This window comes from Hypanus sabinus, chromosome 11 (assembly GCF_030144855.1).
Source record: "Hypanus sabinus isolate sHypSab1 chromosome 11, sHypSab1.hap1, whole genome shotgun sequence".
Classification (NCBI taxonomy): domain Eukaryota; kingdom Metazoa; phylum Chordata; class Chondrichthyes; order Myliobatiformes; family Dasyatidae; genus Hypanus; species Hypanus sabinus.
The window spans coordinates 95,863,060-95,881,408 of record NC_082716.1 but is presented as its reverse complement, the minus strand read 5'-3'; the positions used below and the strand labels follow the sequence as shown (position 1 = coordinate 95,881,408).

Genomic DNA, 18,349 nt, shown 5'->3' with positions numbered 1-18,349 from the left:
GTTCAGTCTAGTTTTTTGTACTGTGTCATGTAACACCATGGTCCTGAAAAATGTTGTCTCATTTTTACTATGTACTGTACCAGCATTTATGGTCGAAATGACAATAAAAGTTGACTTGACTTGACTTGACTTGATGTTAACAATTTGCATGAGGATATAGGTGGCATGATGAGTAACTTTGTGGATGATACCAAAATTGATGTGTGGTGAACAGTGAAGAAGGTTATCTAAGGTCCCAAAAGAACCTAGATGAAGTAGAAGGCTAAGCAAAGGAATGGGGGATAGAATTTAACTCAGAAAAGTGATGCATTTTGGAAGTTCGATCAGGATGAGATAAACAGAGTGACTGACAGGCCCCTGGTGAGTGTTGTAGTAGAGACCTACATGGTTCGCCGAAAGTCTTGCCAATTTAGTCATGGTTGTGTGGAAGACATACAGCATCCTTGCCTTCATCAGATGGGGCACTGATTACAAGAATTGGGATGCCATGTTATAGCTGTACAAGACATAGTGAGACCATTTATGGAATATTGTTCTGTTTGCAATGCTAAGGGAAGGATGTGATTAAGTTATTGAGGGTGCAGACAAGATTCACAAAACTGTTGCTAGGACTAGAGGGTTGAAGTTAAAAAGAGAGATGGGATAGACTGGGTCTGAGAGAAGGAAGCTGCGAGGAGACCTTACAGGACTTTTAAAATTCATGTAGGGTGAATGATGACATTCGTTTTCCCCAGCTTAGGGAAATTGAGCGCTAGATGGCATAAGTTAAAGGTGAAAGGGAAGAAATTTAAAGGGGAACTGAGGGTAAGTTTTTTACTCAGAAAGTGGTGGGTGCATGGAATGAGCTGCCAGAGAAAGTGGCAGCAGCAATATTCAGACAAACATATAGAGAGGAAAGATATAGAGGGATATGGGCCAACACAAGCAAATGGGGCAGCTCAGATAAGCACAATGGTCAATGTGAATGAGTGGGCTGAAGGGCTTGTTTTACATCCATAAGATGGTAAAACATAGCAGAATTAGGCAGTCAGCCCATCGAGACTGATTTATTATCCCTCTCAACCCCATTCTCCTGTCTTTTCCCCATTACCTTTGATCCCCTGATGATTAAGAACCTGTCAAACTCTGCTTTCAATATACTCAATGATTTGGCCTGCACAGATGCATGTGGCAATGAATTCCACAGATTCACTACCCTCTGGCTAAAGAAATTCCTCCTCATCTCTGTTCTAAAGGACATACCTCTATTCTAAGGCTGTGCCCTCTGATTCTAAACTCCCCCACTATCGAAAATGTCCACTCTATCTCAACCTTTCAAAATTTGATAGATTTCAATGAGATCCCCCGTCATTCTTCTAAACTCCAGAGAGTGCAGTCCCACAGCCATCAAATGCTCCTCATAAGTTAGGCCTTACATTCCTTGGATCATGTTCATGAAGTTCCTCTGGACTCTCTCTAATGTTAGCATTTTTTCTTATATAAGAGGCCCAAAATTGCTCACAATACCCAATATGCGGTCTGACCAATAACGACTCAGCATTACATCCTTGCATTTGTATTCTAGTCCTCACGAAATAAATACTAACATTTACTAACATTACCTTTGACTTTCTTACCATTGGTTCAATCTGCAAGTTAACCTTTAGGGAATCCTGCATGAGAACTCCCATGGCACTCTACACCTCTGATTTCTTTTGAATTCTCTCCCTATTTACAGAACAGTCCATGCCTGTTGTGTATTTAATATTTCAATAATATTTGAGTAATCTTGTACGTATAAATGCTGATATATATAGTTTGAATAAGCATTAATAATTAATTATGGGTTTGATGCACCATCAATAACTCTCAGAGACGTGAGTCAAGGTAGGCTTTTACTAGCTGGAAGAAATCACTGTCAGCAGTGTGAGCAGCAAGCGACCACCACACAACATCCTGGAGACTGAGGAAGGAGCTGTGCCTCCAATGACCTTTATACCGGGGTCTGTGGGAGGAGCCACAGGAGCAGTCAGCGGGGCGGGGGGGCGTGTCCAGACAGGTATATGTAGTTCACCGCAAGGTTATACGTAAAAATACACTAATTGCATACATTCTGATGCTACCATTTGACATGTGTGCCTTGCTTAAAGTAAAGACGAACCCAGATTCATATTTCGGATCCCCATGTCTTTCCTTGCATTAATTGTATGTTTTGAAACTAGTGCATGACCATTATATTCTATCATCCGCAAACTTAGCCACAAAGCCATCAATTTCTTCACCCAAATTTTTCACATATAACAAGCAAAGAAGCGGTCCCAACACTGACATCTGCAGAACATCACTGGTCACAGGAAGCCAACCAGAAAAGGCCCCCTTTATTCCCGCTCGTTGCCTTCTGCATGTCAGCCAATCTTATGTTCAAGCTAGTATCTTTCCTATAAACATTGGCTCTTATTAAACAGCCTCATGAGTGGCACCTTGTCAAAGACATTTTGAAAATCCGAGTAAACAACATCCACTGACTCTCCTTTGTCTATCCTGCTTGTTATTTCCTCAAATAATTTCTACAAAGTTGTCAGGCAAGATTTTCCCAGAAGGAAACCATGCTGACTTCGGCCTAATCTATCATGTACCTTCAATTACCCAAAACCTCATTTTTAATATTGGATTCCAACATATTCCCGACCACTGAAGTCAAGCTAACTGATATATAATTTCCTTTCTTCTGCCTCCTTCCTTTCTTGAAGTGTGGAGTGACATTTGCAATTTTCCAGTCCTCCAGAACAATTTTTGCAACATCATTACTAATGCCTCCAAAGGCTCTTCAGCTACCTCTTTCAGAACCCAGAGTTGTAGTGCATCTGGGCAGGTGACATATCTACCTTCAGACCTTTCAGCTTCTCAGACACCTTGTCCTTAGTAATAGCAACTATGCTCACTTCTGATCCTGACAATCTCGAATTTTTGTGTCCCCATAATGAAGACTGATGCAACACACTTACTGATTTCATCTGCCATTTCTTTGTCCCCCATCCAGCATCATTTTCTAGTGGTCCAATATCCTCCCACTCTTTGTGTATCTGAAGAAGAACTTTTGGTATTCTCTTTTGCATTTTTGGCTAGTTTACCTTCATATTTCATGATTTCTCTTGCTCTCATGCTGTCTTAACTCTATGATTCCATTTGAAAAGTTCCTCGCTGACTGCACTGTGCTTTGAGAGGTTCTGAGGCCATGAATGTTCAATGAGAACTAGCCCCCACCTTTCCTGGATCCCAATACATAACAAGACACCTAACATCACTCGCTGGCTGATGGCGTAGTGGCATCAGCGCTGGGCTTCAGAGTGAAGGCTCCTGAGTTCAAATCCAGCTGGCCCCCCTGCATGCTTTCCATCTGTGCTGGGTTGAGCATCGAGCTAGCAACTCGGCCTCGTAAAAATAAGAAATCCTGCTAAAAAAAAGCCATCACGGTGGCATCCCGGTGATTCCACTCGGAGTTAAGGGCTTTCTTCTTCTTCTCAAGCATGAGCTTCATAACGATCTGGCCAAATGTCACTTACCTTTCTCCTGATGGGAGAAAGAAATATGTCATCTAATGGCCTTTAGCTGTTTTGTATAAACAACCATGTAAAACTCAACCTAGGGCATGAAACCTTATCCAAATAACTATCATTTGGCCTTGGCAAAGCATCTGGGAACATGGTCATTGGAAATGGACTACAGGATAACATAAGAACCACAGTGGTGGCCAGATGGCCTGTAGATTGTTCCCTTCCAACAGAGAGAGGGAAATGAAGCTTAGCCCCAGACGAGCCCCCACCTCCCAGCTCCCTTACCCACATCTTCTGCTGATGGCTTTGGGAGCATCAGCATGGAGCTGAGATTGGCTGTGTCCTCAGTGACCAGCAACTTCCAGTCTTCATCAGTCAGGCTCTCAGAGTTGCTTACGGCAGTGCAGGCCTGGCTCAGCAGTAGTGCCCGTGCCATCCTCCTGATGAGCAGGTCTTCAGCATCTGTCGTAGGTGTTGGCAACTTCTTGCACTCTGTCCAGCTGCTTGGATCATTGGGTTCACTCCCAGCCTTAAACAGTGCAAGTAAGAAGAATGTGATCATAACTCCATAATCGAGATTGCACTGGACTTAAAAAACAGCCATTCTGAGAATCTGGATTGCAATTTCACATTTAGACAATAGACAATAGGTGCAGAAGTAGACCATTCGGCCCTTCGAGCCTGCACCGCCATTCTGAGATCATGGCTGATCATCTACTATCAATACCCTGTTCCTGCCTTGTCCCCGTATCCCTCGTTTCCCCTATCCATAAGATAGGAGAATTTAAATTCTTTCTCAGTCCATCCCTGGCATTTCTAACTGATTCTCTACCTGCACGCAAAATACGAGTGTAGTGGGCATTAAACGAACTGGTCAGAGAGTCAGCAAGGATCTGTAAAGCATACCTGACCTCTCGAACCTGACTACATTGTTTTCAAGGCAGTCTGCAAAATAGAAGGTAGGGTATGTCGATGGATATCACTTAATGAGGCTTCCCAAAAGGCAGCAGACAGAAGCAAAAGCTTTGTTTCAGCCCTGCAGAGGATTTGATAGGTAGTGAGGGAGTCTATTTCCCCTGGTTTGGAGTCCAGATGTTCAAATCTCGTGCTAGATTACTGAAACACTAATCTTTCGGAAGATTATAATATTAATAGAACACATTAAGACAAGGTACCTATGCGGAAAAAAACCAAATGGATCATTTTTGGTAAAAATGAAATCAAATACTTATAAAGAGGTGACATAGATTCAGAAAGTGTAGAATCTGTATGGGTAGAGTAAAGAAACTGCAAGGGTAAAAAGACCCTGATAGGAGTTGTATACAGGCCTCTAAACAGTAGTCAGGATGGGGGATTAAAATGGTCATAGGTGATTTCGATATGCAGGTAGATTATGAAAATACATTTGGTGCTGAATCCCAAAAGTGGAAATATGTAGAATGCCTACAAGACGGATTTTTAGAGCACCTTGTGGTTGAGCCCAAAGTAGGAAAGGCAATTCTGGAATGGGTGTTGTGTAATGAATGAGATTTCATTAGGGAGCTTAGGGTAAAGGAACCCTTAGGAGTCAGTGAATCATAATATGACAGAATTCACCCTGCAGTATGAGAGGGAGTTTGAGATGTGTGGAGAGGAAGGTAATCCTGAGGGAGCAGGGAGTCTGCAGAGTAAGACAGGTTGGGAGAATGGGCAAAGAAGTGGCAGATGAAATAGAGCGCAGGGTAGTGTATGGTCATGCACTTTGGTAGAAGGAATAAAGATGTAGGCTACTTCCTAAATGGGAAGAAAATTCACAAAGACCCTATTGTATCCATCTCTACCTCCTTTGCTGGCAGTGCACTCCATGTACCTACCACTCCCTATGTGAAAAACATACCTCTGACATCCCCCTTGTCCCTTCTTCCAAGCATCTTTAAACTATGCCCCCTCATGTTCACCATTTTAGCTTTGAGAAAAAGCCTCTGGCTATCCACACGATCAATGCATCTCACCACCTTATACACCTCAATCAGGTGACTTCTCATCCTCCGTCACTCAAAGAGAAAAGGCTAAGTTCACTCAACCTATTCTCATAAGGTGTGCTCTCCAATCCAGGCAACATCCTTGTAAATCTCCTCTGTACTCTCTCTATAGTATCCACACCCTTCCTGTAGTGAGGCGACCAGATTAGAACACAGTCCTCTAAGTGGGGTCTAATTAAGGTCTTATATAGCTAGACCCCCAATCAGAAAAGCACCCTTCCTCCACTACTACGCTCTACCCTTAGTGCCAAGCCAAGTTTGGATCCAGTTAGCTGGGTCACTTTGGATCCCATGTGCCTCAATGTTGAGGACCAGCCTACCTTGTCTAATATCATAAAAGGAGTATCAACAAGGAGCCACAAGTAATAGTCCACAACTATTATGGAGATACTATTTTTGGAATCTATTTATCATGTTCCTCCCCACACTACAAGTCCACTCTCCTCTGTCATGGACTCTACCCATGCATAAGACCATAAAACAGGAGTAGAATTAGGCCATTTGGCCCATCACATCTGCATTGCCATTCTATCATCCCCCTCAACCTATCAACCTCTGCTTTAAGTATTCTCAGTGACCTGGCCTCCAGGACCCTCTGAGTCAATGAATTCCACAGATTCACCACCATCTGGCTAAAGAAATTCCTCCTTATCTCTGTTCTAAATGGACATCCCTCTATTCTGAGACTGTGCACTCTGGTCCTTGATTTACCCACTATAGAAAACATGCACTCTATCTAGGCCTTACAATATTTGATAGGGTTCGATGGGTGTTGAAGGACTGGAGGCAATGTGGGGGGGGGGGGGTGTCAAGGGGCAAAGAATGAGGAGATGCCAGCATAATGAAAATATTAATTCACAACATTAGAAACCAAAAAGGCAACGTTTTTTTCGGAGGACTATTAAAAGGAGTTGCATTGTGTTACTCAAAGTGTAATTAAAACTAATTAACAATAAATTATTTTAAGCGTGCAATTAATTTTCTTTGAATATTATCGCTCTACAGTCCTACACTTCAAAACCTGCAAAATCTTACTTCCTTTGTCATGGACTTTTGTGTAATGTGTTCCAGACTCTCTGAAATGGAACTATGGGACTTTTGTGCGAATAACACCTTCTGGCCCTTTGAACCACACTGCCTCAGCAACCCTGGACAACCCCGATTTAACCCTAACCTAATTATGCAATAGCCAATGACCAATTAATCTATTCAGTACGCCTCTGGACTGTGGGAGGAAAGCAGAGAGTCCAGGAAAAATCCACTGTTCCACAGGGAGGACGTACAGACTCCTTACAGACGAGGTCAGGATTGAACTCTGAACTCCAAGCTGTAATAGCGTTGCACTAACCACTACGCTACCATGGCACCTAGTTAACTTGCACATGCACTGGTGCTCAGAGACCTGCATCTCAATCTTGCTGTCCTATGGTGTCATCTTGAGCAGCAAAACCCATGGAGATGGACATTGCAAGATGATCTGCAACCATCTTACCACAAGATTAAGGAAAATCTTATCCTCTTCATCCAGAAACTCGTCATATGTTTCTTGGAGTGTCTGTTGGAGGAGTAGAAAACAGATTGATGAGTTTGTTTCTGTTTCACACCAAGATCATTCCCTGCCTGTTCTGTGTGGCACCAAATCATTAAGTGGGCATCAGACCATGATGGGTTGGCAAACCTCAGGATGTATAGCATTATAGCTGTCTTTGTTTCTCCATAGCCAGGGAGAGGGAGTTTGGTCAAGTTTCCCACATTTGCAACTTTTGGATGACTCTTTGAAAGCAAGAGCAGAAAGAATGTTGTGGGAGAAAAATGGTTTGGCACAGCCAAGAAGGGCAAAAAGGCCTGTTTCTGTGCTGTAATGTTCTATGGGAGGGCCAGGGTCAGCCTCAAGATGGAAGCGTGGACTGACATCATCACACTTTTTTGTGCCTGAACAGTATCATAAATGTTTATTCCCATGGCTTTGTGTAGGGTGTGTGTGTGTGTGTGTGTGTGTGTGTGTGTGTGTGTGTGTGTGTGTGTGTGTGTGTGTGTGTGTGTGTGTGTGTGTGTGTGTGTGTGTGTGTGTGTGTGTGTGTGTGTGTGTGTGTGTGTGTGTGTTTGTGGTCTCACATGGCGGAGCTGCAGATTCTTTTCATGCCTTACTATCCTGACATAATGTACTAATTCCTGGTGACAGAAACCTTCATCAACCCATGAGTAACTGATGTAACTTCAAAGTTTGCAGCACAGAAATGGCACCAGGATTCTGAATGAGGAATCCAGTTCAATCCTCTCCCCAACCTTTAGGAAGCATGGTAGCACAATGGTTAGTGCAACACTCTACAGTATCAGTGGCCCTGATTCAATTCCCAACACCAGGAGTTCGTACATTCTCTCTGTGACCACATGGGTCCAGTTTCCTCCCACAGTCCGAAGATGTACCGGTTGGTAGGTTAATTAGTCAATGTAAATTATTCCGTGATTCGGCTAGGGTTGAATCAGGGGTTGCTGGCAGCACAGCTCAAAGGTCTGAAAGGAGCTGTTCCACTCTGTAGCTCAACAAGTAAATAAATACATGGTTCCAGATCTATTTCATGAGCAAGTAGTTTTCCAAAGCCCCTTGAAAAACTACCAGTACACCTGATTCCAATCATTGGTTTAAAACAAATCTCAGCTGGCTTATTATCACCATCATCTGACTCAGTAGGACAATTTGTCACAATCTTTTACGGACAGATCAGCCATGATCTTATTGAATGGCGGGGCAGGCTTGATGGGCCGGATGGCCTATTCCTGCTCCTATTTCTTTCTTTCTTTCTAAATCTTTTTATTAATATTAGTAATATGGACAGAATACAGATGATATATTGATAAAGAAATTACCAACATACACATTCCATTACATATGAAAAAAAAACATACATAATAGTTACAATATAAATGAGTTTACCAAGACATAAGCCATAAGATATATGTATGGACATAGTAAATCTAAATATTTCATAATGTATAATATAAAAAAAACAGAAAAAAGAAAGAAAAAAAAACAAAAAAAAATTTATATAATGCAGAACTAGCTAATCTAATCTAATAACTATAACTAATAAGTAATATAAAAGAAAAAAAAACAAAAGAGAAGGGAAAAAAAAGTGGGCTGTTTATAATATCTCACAAAAATAAGTATTCATCAATGCCGTCACTTCCGGTCCTCTCAAAATACATAAGCTGAAAGCTGGGAAATCAAATGAACTTGGCACAGGGTGATATTACATCATATGAAAATGTTGAATAAATGGTCTCCATAACTTTTCAAATTTAATAGAAGTCTCAAAAGTACCACTTCTAATTTTTTCTAAATTTAAACATAACATAGTTTGAGAGAACCAATTAAATACAGTGGGAGGATCAATTTCTTTCCAATTCAACAATATAGATCTTCTAGCCATCAGAGTTAGAAATGCAATCATTTGACGGGCTGAAGAAGATAAATGCAGTGAATCTAACATTGGTAAACCAAAAATTGCGGTAATAGGATGAGGTTGTAAATCAATATTCAAAACCGCAGAAATAATATCAAAAATATCTTTCCAATATTTCTCCAAAAATGAACAAGACCAAAACATGTGAGTTAAAGACACAATTTCAGAATGACATCAGAATGACCTGCTCCTATTTCTTATTATGTTCATATGCGGAGGTCAGCTGGCATGACTGTTGTCAACTAAGTAATAATGTCTTATTTTGCTCTGGCCATTGAATTACATTATTCCTTCTTTAGGCAATTCATCCCAGGGTCAGCATAGAGCTGCACCTGTGCCCTCTGTACTCCTCCTTCACAGGCACACACTAAAGCCAAAATCAAGAGTGGATCCTCACCTCACATATCTCCTTCTGGGCGGCAAAGATCCACGGAATGACCTGACCTGAGGGGAGGAGGGTCTTGAGGTTCTCAGTAGTTGCTACCTGCAGCTTGGTATATTGGTTACTACTCTCTGTTAGGTACACTTCAACAATCTTCTCAGCCACGATCTTCCTGAGCAGATACCCGGCTCTGTCCTTCACACTCAGCACAATGTTCAGGAAGTTGCCCATTTCATGCCAGAGGCACAGGTACTGGAGTTTGGAGAGGTTACCACTCACCCTCAGGAAGGCTGCAAATGGTTTGCCTGCCAGCAGGTCGGCATTAAAGGCCCAATGGAGGTACCTGAAGTGCTGGGGCATCTCTGGAAACCTCTGACACTGTAACATTGAAGGTGCTTTGATGAGCGGGATAGAGGAGCCCAACTGTGGGAAGACATATTCACTCTGCATGTTCGTTGCCCCTTTATCTTTAGTTGCTAAAGAGCAAGGAACACGTTGTGGTGCCTGGGGAGAGAACCACGATTCATCCTGCTTGGGGAAACTACGCAGAGTGGACTTGGGGGCAGTTATCCCTGGCTGAGCCTGGCAACTGTCCCGTTGCTCCTTTGCTTTGAAGTTGTGTGTCTTCACGTGTTTGCCCTCGCAATCAGGCAGCCTCCACAGGAGACGCTTGTGAGCCTTGGTGAAGTAGGGCTGCATAATGCCTCCTCTATGTGTGATGCTCATTGTTAGGACGGGGGAAGGTGACTGGTTTTCTGAAGTCTTTCCTTGGTACTCTCGGATGATGACACTGTACTCCTTCACCTTTCTCAGGCTCTGTTTGCAGTGTGTCAGGAAACGAGGCAACCAGTAACCTTTTAGTTTCTCCAAGACCCGCTTTTGCAGCTTCACCAGAAAATCCCTCCTGGTGCGAAAGGGTTCCTTTGATTTTGACAGTGGAATGTCTTCTCAAATAGGAGGAGAAAAAAACATGAATCAGACAGACTTACAAATCTCTGGATTCCATACCCAAAGGACTGTTACAGCTCAGATGGTGTTTTCCAAGGGCCACCATACTTACACCCACATCACTATCACACCCTCAATAGGCAGAGCACAGCATGGCTCTGGAAACACTTTGCTCCTCTCTGGCAAAGTTAGAACATAGAATATAAAACAGGCCCTTCAGCCCATGAAGTTTTGTCAAAATAATTAAAGTAATAACTAAACTCCTAACTAAACTATTCTCTTCTGCCTACGCAATGTCTATATCAATTCATTCCCTATATATTCATATGCCTGCATCAGAGTTTCTTAAACACCTCTCTCGTATTTGCCTCCACTACCACCCCTGAGAGTGCATTCCAGGCATCCAGCACTTGCTCCACTGCATGCACCTTTAGCATCAGACATTTGGGGGTGGAACTTCCCACCTTGTCAAAGCTGTCAAGGCCATACTACAAGTTCAAAATATTTCTGCTAGTGAATGATATTTAAAACCCATTAAAAATTCTATAAAAATTAGAAACATTAACTCTTAAAAACTTAGAAACACCACAGTATACATATAAATCATTAAAAGCACACAAAAAAACGTGTCTCCTAATCCGCAGGTCATGATTCTGGAATTAGATGAATGGGGGCCTTAACGTTACACCAGTGTTGTCTGGCATTGGATAGGGAGAGTGGACTCCCCATTGTAATGTCAGCAAGACTGGCCTCCCACATTGGATGCCAGATGGAGTCCAGTGGTGGATCAGACTGACAGATGTCACTCAGCTCACCTGGAGGCTGGCTTGGGTCCAAGACATATATCAGGAGCTGATTATTCCTCTCAGAAACAACCAGACACAGCCAGCATGATGCTGCCCAGTTCTTACGTGCCACATCAGCAAACCTGGAGACCTGCCCGCCTATTCTAAATCATCATAATAAAGCGAAAAGTTTGGATCTGTCACATTCGGTTTCATCCCCATCCTTGATCTCCCACCAACTAATTTTCACAAGTTTGTGAAGGGGGCAAGGCAGAGATCTAAACTGTGGTAAAGGAAAAGAAGGGACAGAGCAAAAGAGAGCAGCCTTGAATAATGGAGAATGAGTCAGAAGGAAGATGTGAACTAGGCCACCAGCAACAGAGGTGAGGTGAGGGAAGCAACAGAAGAGATTGTCAGAGGTGCTGCTGAAGTGCTGATGACAAAAATCATGATTGTAACTGCTGCAAAGGGATTGTAAATAGCTGAATTATAAACAAGCAGGTAGATTAAGTAAATATTTATTCTAAGAAAGAGACAAGTATTTGAAAAGAAGGTAATTCAGAGATCATAACATGATAAGTTTTTATCTACAATTTGAGAGGGATAAGGGCAGATCAGAGGTGTCAGTGTTGCAATTAAATAAAGGAGACTACAGAGCCATGAGGGAAGAGCTGGCCAAAGTTAAATGGGCGGATGACCTGGCAGGAAAGACAGTGGATCAGCAGTGGCAGATATTCTTGGGCATAATACAAAAGATGCAAAAGCAGTTCATTCCAATGAGAAGGAAGGATTCAAAGAGGGGGAAGGGGCCACAGCGGTTGACAAAGGAAGTCAGAGATTGTATAGCATTAAAGAAAAAGAAGTATGACAGGGCTAAGATGAGTGGGAATACAGATGATTGGGAAAGTTTTAAGGAACAGCAGATCTTAACTAAAAAAGCAATACGGAGAGAAAAAAATCAGGTATGAGCTCAGTCTAGCCAGGAATATAAAAGGGGATAGCAAAAGCTTTTTTAGCTATGTGAAGAGAAAGAAGATAGTTAAGAACAATGTTGGCCCCTTGAAGAATGAATTGTGAGAAATTGTTATGGGAAACATGGAAATTGCAACAGAATTTAATTCGTACTTTAGATCTGTCTTCACCAGGGAGGACACAAGCAATCTCCCAGATGTATGGATGGGCCAGGGTATCAGAGGAATTGAAACAGATTGACATTAGGAAAGAAACTGTGATGAGTAGACTGATAGGATTGAAGGCTAATAAATCCCCGGGTCCAGATGGTCTGCATCCGAGGGTTCTAAAAGAGGTGGCTCAGGAAATTGCGGATGCATTGGTAATCATTTTCCAATGTTCCTTAGATTCAGGATCAGTTCCTGAAGATTGGAGAGTGGCTAATGTTATCCCACTTTTCAAGAAGGGAGGGAAGGAGAAAATGGAGAACTATCTATGTTAACTAACTATGTTAACCTAACATCAGTCGTGGGGAAGATGCTTGAGTCCATTATTAAGGACGAAATAGTGGCATATCTTGATGGCAGAAATAGGATTAGGCCGAGCCAGTATGGATTTACCAAGGGCAAATCATGCTTGACTAATCTGTTGGAGTTTTTTGAGGGTGTAACAAGGATGTTAGTCGAGGGTAAGCCAGTAGATGTTGTGTACCTAGATTTTCAGAAGGCATTCGATAAGGTGCCACATAGGAGATTGGTGAGTCAAATCAGAGCTCATGGCATTGGGGGCAGGGTTTCAACATGGATAGAAAACTGGTTGGCAGATAGAAAGCAAAGGGTAGCAGTGAATGGGTGTTTCTCGGACTGGCTGGAGGTGACTAGTGGGGTACCACAGGGCTCTGTATTGGGACCACAGCTCTTTACGATTTATGTCAACGATTTAGATGAGGGCATTGAAAACTATATCAGCAAGTTTGCTGACGATACTAAACTGGGTGGCAGTGTGACATGCGAAGAGGACGTTAGGAGAATACAGGGAGACTTGGATAGGCTGGGTGAGTGGGCAGATACTTGGCAGATGTCATTCAATGTGAATAAATGTGAAGTTATCCACTTTGGAAGCAGGAACAAGAGGGCAGAGTATTGTCTGAACGGTGTAGAGTTAGGTAAGGGAGAAATGCAAAGAGACCTAGGAGTCCTAGTTCACCAGTCAATGAAGGTGAATGAGCAAGTGCAACAGGCAGTGAAGAGGGCAAATGGAATGTTGGCCTTTATTACAAGGGGAATTGAGTACAAGAGCAAGGATGTCCTTTTGCATTTGTACAGGGCCCTGGTGAGACCACACCTGGAATATTGTGTACAGTTTTGGTCTCCAGGTTTAAGGAAGGACATTCTGGCAATTGAGGAAGTGCAGCGTAGATTCACTAGGTTGATTCCTGGGATGGCAGGGCTGTCTTATGCAGAGAGTTTGGAGAGATTAGGCTTGTACACACTGGAATTGAGGAGATTGAGAGGGGATCTGATTGAAACGTTTAAGATAATTAAAGGATTTGATAGGATTGAGGCAGGAAATATGTTCCAGATGTTGGGAGAGTCCAGTACCAGAGGGCATGGATTGAGAATAAGAGGTCAGTTATTTAAAACAGAGTTGAGGAAAAACTTCTTCTCCCAGAGAGTTGTGGAGGTGTGGAATGCACTGCCTCGAAAGACGGCGGAGGCCAATTCTCTGGATGCTTTCAAGAAGGAGCTAGATAGATATCTGATGGATAGGGGAATCAAGGGATATGGGGACAAGGCAGGGACTGGGTATTGATAGTGAATGATCAGCCATGATCTCAGAATGGCAGTGCAGACTCGAGGGGCCGAATGGTCTACTTCTGCACCTATTGTCTATTGTCTATTGAATACAGGAGAGGGGGAATCTCGTGCATAGCCTGTAATCAGGCATTCTGCTGACAAGTACAATTGCAATTAAAGCAAAGGTAATTTATACATAGATAGCTCCCACAAACTGCAATAACAAGCAGTAGACAAGTCTGATTTGCTCTGCAGAGGTGAGAAATAAAGTTGGGCTTTACACTAGGAGAACTCCATGTCTTGGGTCCATCTAATCCATCTAATCAGGGAGTTAGGCTTAAGTTTAGAACACAGCGAAAAACAACTCTTCTGACAATGTTGCATAGAGTTAGCACAGGGGTTCCCAACCTTTTTATGCCACAGGACCCTGGTTTGGGAATCTGTGAGTTTGCAAGAATGAGCAAGGTTGTTACTGTCAGATATTGCCTTAGCACATAGAGCGGTAAAGGACTATGGCAGAAAATTACCTAGCTGCCATAGCAGCTTTTAATGTGACAAGTTAATCCCTCCCTTACTTTGGTTACCACCCAAAGGCTACCTATTCCTTACCAGTAAAACCTCCACAGGTGGACAGCACAACGGAGCCCTCTTGCAGGTGAGCAGCCTGTATCGTGCGGAATTGAGCAAAGTACTGGTCTTGCTGGTTGATGTCAGTCTCGTCGAGTTTCCGCATCCTCTCCATCCTCATCCAGAACTCCACCAGCTCTGCCCCTGTACAACAGAAGAACACCCAGCATTGTTTAGCCATACCCCAACAGCATTCTGAGTACGACGGCAAGCAATCCATGCATTCTTAAAGGGACAGGAAACTTGGGACTTGTCTCCTTTCATTAACGCATCCCACAGGATTTGCCTACCATTTGTCCCCATGAGAAATGATCGAAAGCATTTCATTCCTCGCACACTCCCAATACACCTTCTCAGTAGCCACTGGTCTCGCATCTCGCCCATCTGTGCCTCTTCTGTTGGAACAAGGTGGGAACAGAAAGGTTTAGTGGTTGGATGAAAAGGTGACACGTAGCAAACCTCTTCAGTGGATCAACCGTGCACCTTGGACAGTGACCATGAAATACTTAAGTTGCTACATACATAAGCCTCCACATTCATTTTTTGGGAATCTGTGTGTCGCTGACAAGTCCGACATTTCTTACCCATCCAGAGTGTCAAGGAAAGCTGCCTTCTTGAACCACTGCAGCACTACAGGTGAAGGTGCTCCCACATGGCTGTTGAGGAGGGAGTTCCAGGATTTAGTATCAATGACAGTAAAGGGCTGGCGACACATTTCCAAGTCAGGATCATATGCGATTTGGAGGGGTAGCTGCAGGCAGTGGTACACCCATGCACCTGCTGCCTTTTCCTTGTTTTGTAGTACAGGTTTCCCCCGAAATCTGAAGGTAGACCATTCCTATGAAACTGTTTGTAAACTGAAATGTCGTAAAGCGAAGAAGCAATTACCATTAATTTATATTGGAAAAATTTTTGAACGTTCCCAGACCCAAAAAATAACCTACCAAATCATACCAAATAATACATAAAACCTAAAATAACACTACCATATAGTAAAAGCAGGAATGATATGATAAATATACACCCTATATAAAGTAGAAATATTGTAGGTACGGTGTAGTTTCACTTATCAAAATCGGTAAGACAGTGAGCTAAAACCGATTTGGAGAAAAAAAATTGGCATGTACACACATGCGCAAACAACTGCCTGCACAAGGTTTCACAGTCATTGTAGTCTTTCTCAGGGTAAACACACATATAAAGCGGGTGTCTTTTTTCGTAAAAGCAAAAATCCTCTTTGGTTAGCGAAAGCAGGTACTAATGTAGGTCTTTTGTAACAGCGAGTTGTGTAAAGCGAACGTTCAAAAAACGCGGGACACCTGTACGTGGGAAATGAACACAATATTCAGGGAAGGACTTGACTGAGGTATAACCCCATCATGATGCCGGTCTGTGCAGCTTTAACATCAGGAATCAGTCTGGTGAACCTTTTCTTCAAGTTTATCCATGAAGCAGGAGATACCAAGAAAAAGCAACAAAATGAAAGAGAAAAAAGAAACTTGCAATGGTATAACCTCAAGATGGTATAAGATGTTTTAATGACAGTGAAGTTCTGCTTCTCATTGAATGAGTGCACAGCAAGATTACATAAACTGCAATAATCATCAGAATTTAAGTGATGCTTGAGTGTTTTATGTAAGTTGGGAGTTGGGAGAAGCCCTCCCTGTTTGAAGCAATGCCACATGACTTCTGGATACTCATCACTGAGGGTTTCTTGCTCACTTGTGGTACTCCTTATGTAGTGTTCTCATTCAGGTTTAAAAACTATGAACTAAACACCGAGATTAAACCGTAGTCAATGAGGCATGATCCCAGTAAGATTAACCGTTTACTATTCACTCTTCCACATTAACCTATGGTAAAAACTGTTGATAAAACAATACAATATATATATATATATATAGTATTTGTTTCCTTCTTGGCATTGCATTTACATCATAAATACTTGTGAAAGTAAAACTACAACAAACTATGTAATAAAGCTAAACAAATGCCTTAAGGGCAACATACCTTACCTCCAGCATGAACTCAGTATCATATCAACAGGAAGTCTGAAGTGTGGTGTGAATCATAATCTTTTGATTCAGAGGGAAGAGCTCATGTGATATTGAAAAATGAAAAAAGCAAACCCCTAAGAGATTACAGTTTATAGGTTTATTCTAAAACAGGGATCCACAACCTTTTTATACCATGGACCCTGAGCTGTGTAGACTGGTGGAAGAAGCTTAGACGGAGTTTTATTGTGGAACATTACAGACAGATGATGCAGGAAACAAGTTTTCAGTACAACTGCTGAGCCTGAAATTCACACCAAACTATAGCCCCTGTTAATATCCCCTGGAATATATAACCTAACACATCATGAGGAAGATTTGTACTGAACCATGAAAGATAATGTTCTGGTTGGGAAATCTGATACTACATTGATTGTCAGGTAGTCACTCACCCTCCATGGCCCAAGGGTATGATTACACTTTGGCAACATTTTAATCAGCAGTTGGAGGAGAGCCTGGACCACAAACGACTTGAAATTTGCACAAATGTAACTTTTCACTTCATCCCGTTTAATTCAGAACAGTTAGAGAAGACATCACAGATCTCCCTATTCTCTGGTACTCACCATTTGATGGCTCTTGTACCAGCTGGGTATCAGAGTCAGGTGTTTTACTGCTCAGAGAAGAGGAGGATGGGCTATCCTCAGAGAACTGCACCGTTGGAAGGGACTCTGATGATTCCTGATGCTCCACTGTAAGTCTGGACACTGGGAAACAGAAATAATCTAATTGGAAATCTGGGATCTGGAAGAAAAATCCAACAGCAAGATACACTTTTCAACATTCACTTTTATCAAGAAACAAAATTAATTTTGGCAACACCTATAAAATGCTGGAGGGAGGGATTCTCTTGAGGCACTAGATGGAGTAAGTCATATTTTGGCTTTGCTCCTTTCACTTTTTAAATTTTTTACCACCCTTTCACTATTTATATTAAAGTGTTTATAACACTTTTATATGCCTGAACTTTGATTTTTAATCACCGAAAATGAATACCAGAGGGCAAAAAGCTTCAGCCAAAGGCAAGGAAGCCAGTAACGGAAGTGGAAGGAAAGAGGGAGATTCTAAACAACTTAAACAGTCTCCACTCACTTTGGAAGCTATGTCAAAACTCCCGGATGTTAAATTCGATAAAAAATGTTCTACTTTGGAAGTAGTTTTAAAGGAGATTGAAAGCAAACTGGGAGCTCTTAAGCAGGAGCGTGAAAAGCAACAATAGCAAATAGCTGAACTCGATGAAGCTGGAAGACAGAGAGATCGCAGATTGGATGTGCTGGAAAAGAAATTAACTTTGACTACTCAGACACTAGAACAGTATAAACTCAAGATTATTGACCTGGAAAGCGGCAGTCATAGACAGAACCTGCGAATAATAGGACTCCGTGAAGATGTTGAGAGCTGACGACATTTTTTCTCAAATTTTAACGGATGTGTTCGGCTCTGAAGTTCTTTCTACTACCCCTATACTTGATGGCGTGCATCGTGTTCTGAGAGTCAAGCCCTCTAAAGAGCTGAAGCCCTGACCTGTTATACTTCAATTCCATTATGTGCAAACCGAGGAGCATTTAATTCGAATTGCCTGTCGGAAAGGGGTTATTGTACATGGGGAACTCAAGTTTCAATTGGTTGAAGACTATAGTCCTGAGGTGATGCGAGAAAGATTGCTTTTAAACCGGTGATGTCTGAGCTTTATCAAGAAAGTTTCAACCAGCTCTGCTATTTAAGGGTTGTTCTACCTGATAAATCACGTAAATGGCTTAAATCTGTGGAAGAAGCTCAACAAAAACC

General features: G+C 42.2%; 1 protein-coding gene across 1 annotated transcript in view; it reads right to left on the bottom strand.

Annotated features, from left to right (window-relative positions):
- The window catches only part of LOC132401510 (regulator of G-protein signaling protein-like), a 50,134-nt gene extending 32,165 nt beyond the window's left edge, over positions 1–17,969 (bottom strand). The window contains exons 1-6 of the mRNA XM_059983536.1: positions 17,898–17,969; positions 17,128–17,305; positions 14,490–14,651; positions 9,416–10,347; positions 7,047–7,109; positions 3,819–4,062 (exon numbers count right to left, since the gene is read on the bottom strand). Of these exons, the coding sequence (XP_059839519.1) occupies positions 3,819–4,062; positions 7,047–7,109; positions 9,416–10,347; positions 14,490–14,651; positions 17,128–17,305; positions 17,898–17,969 (1,651 nt within the window). The remainder of the gene's footprint in view (positions 1–3,818; positions 4,063–7,046; positions 7,110–9,415; positions 10,348–14,489; positions 14,652–17,127; positions 17,306–17,897) is intronic.
- Positions 17,970–18,349: the final 380 nt, after the last annotated feature.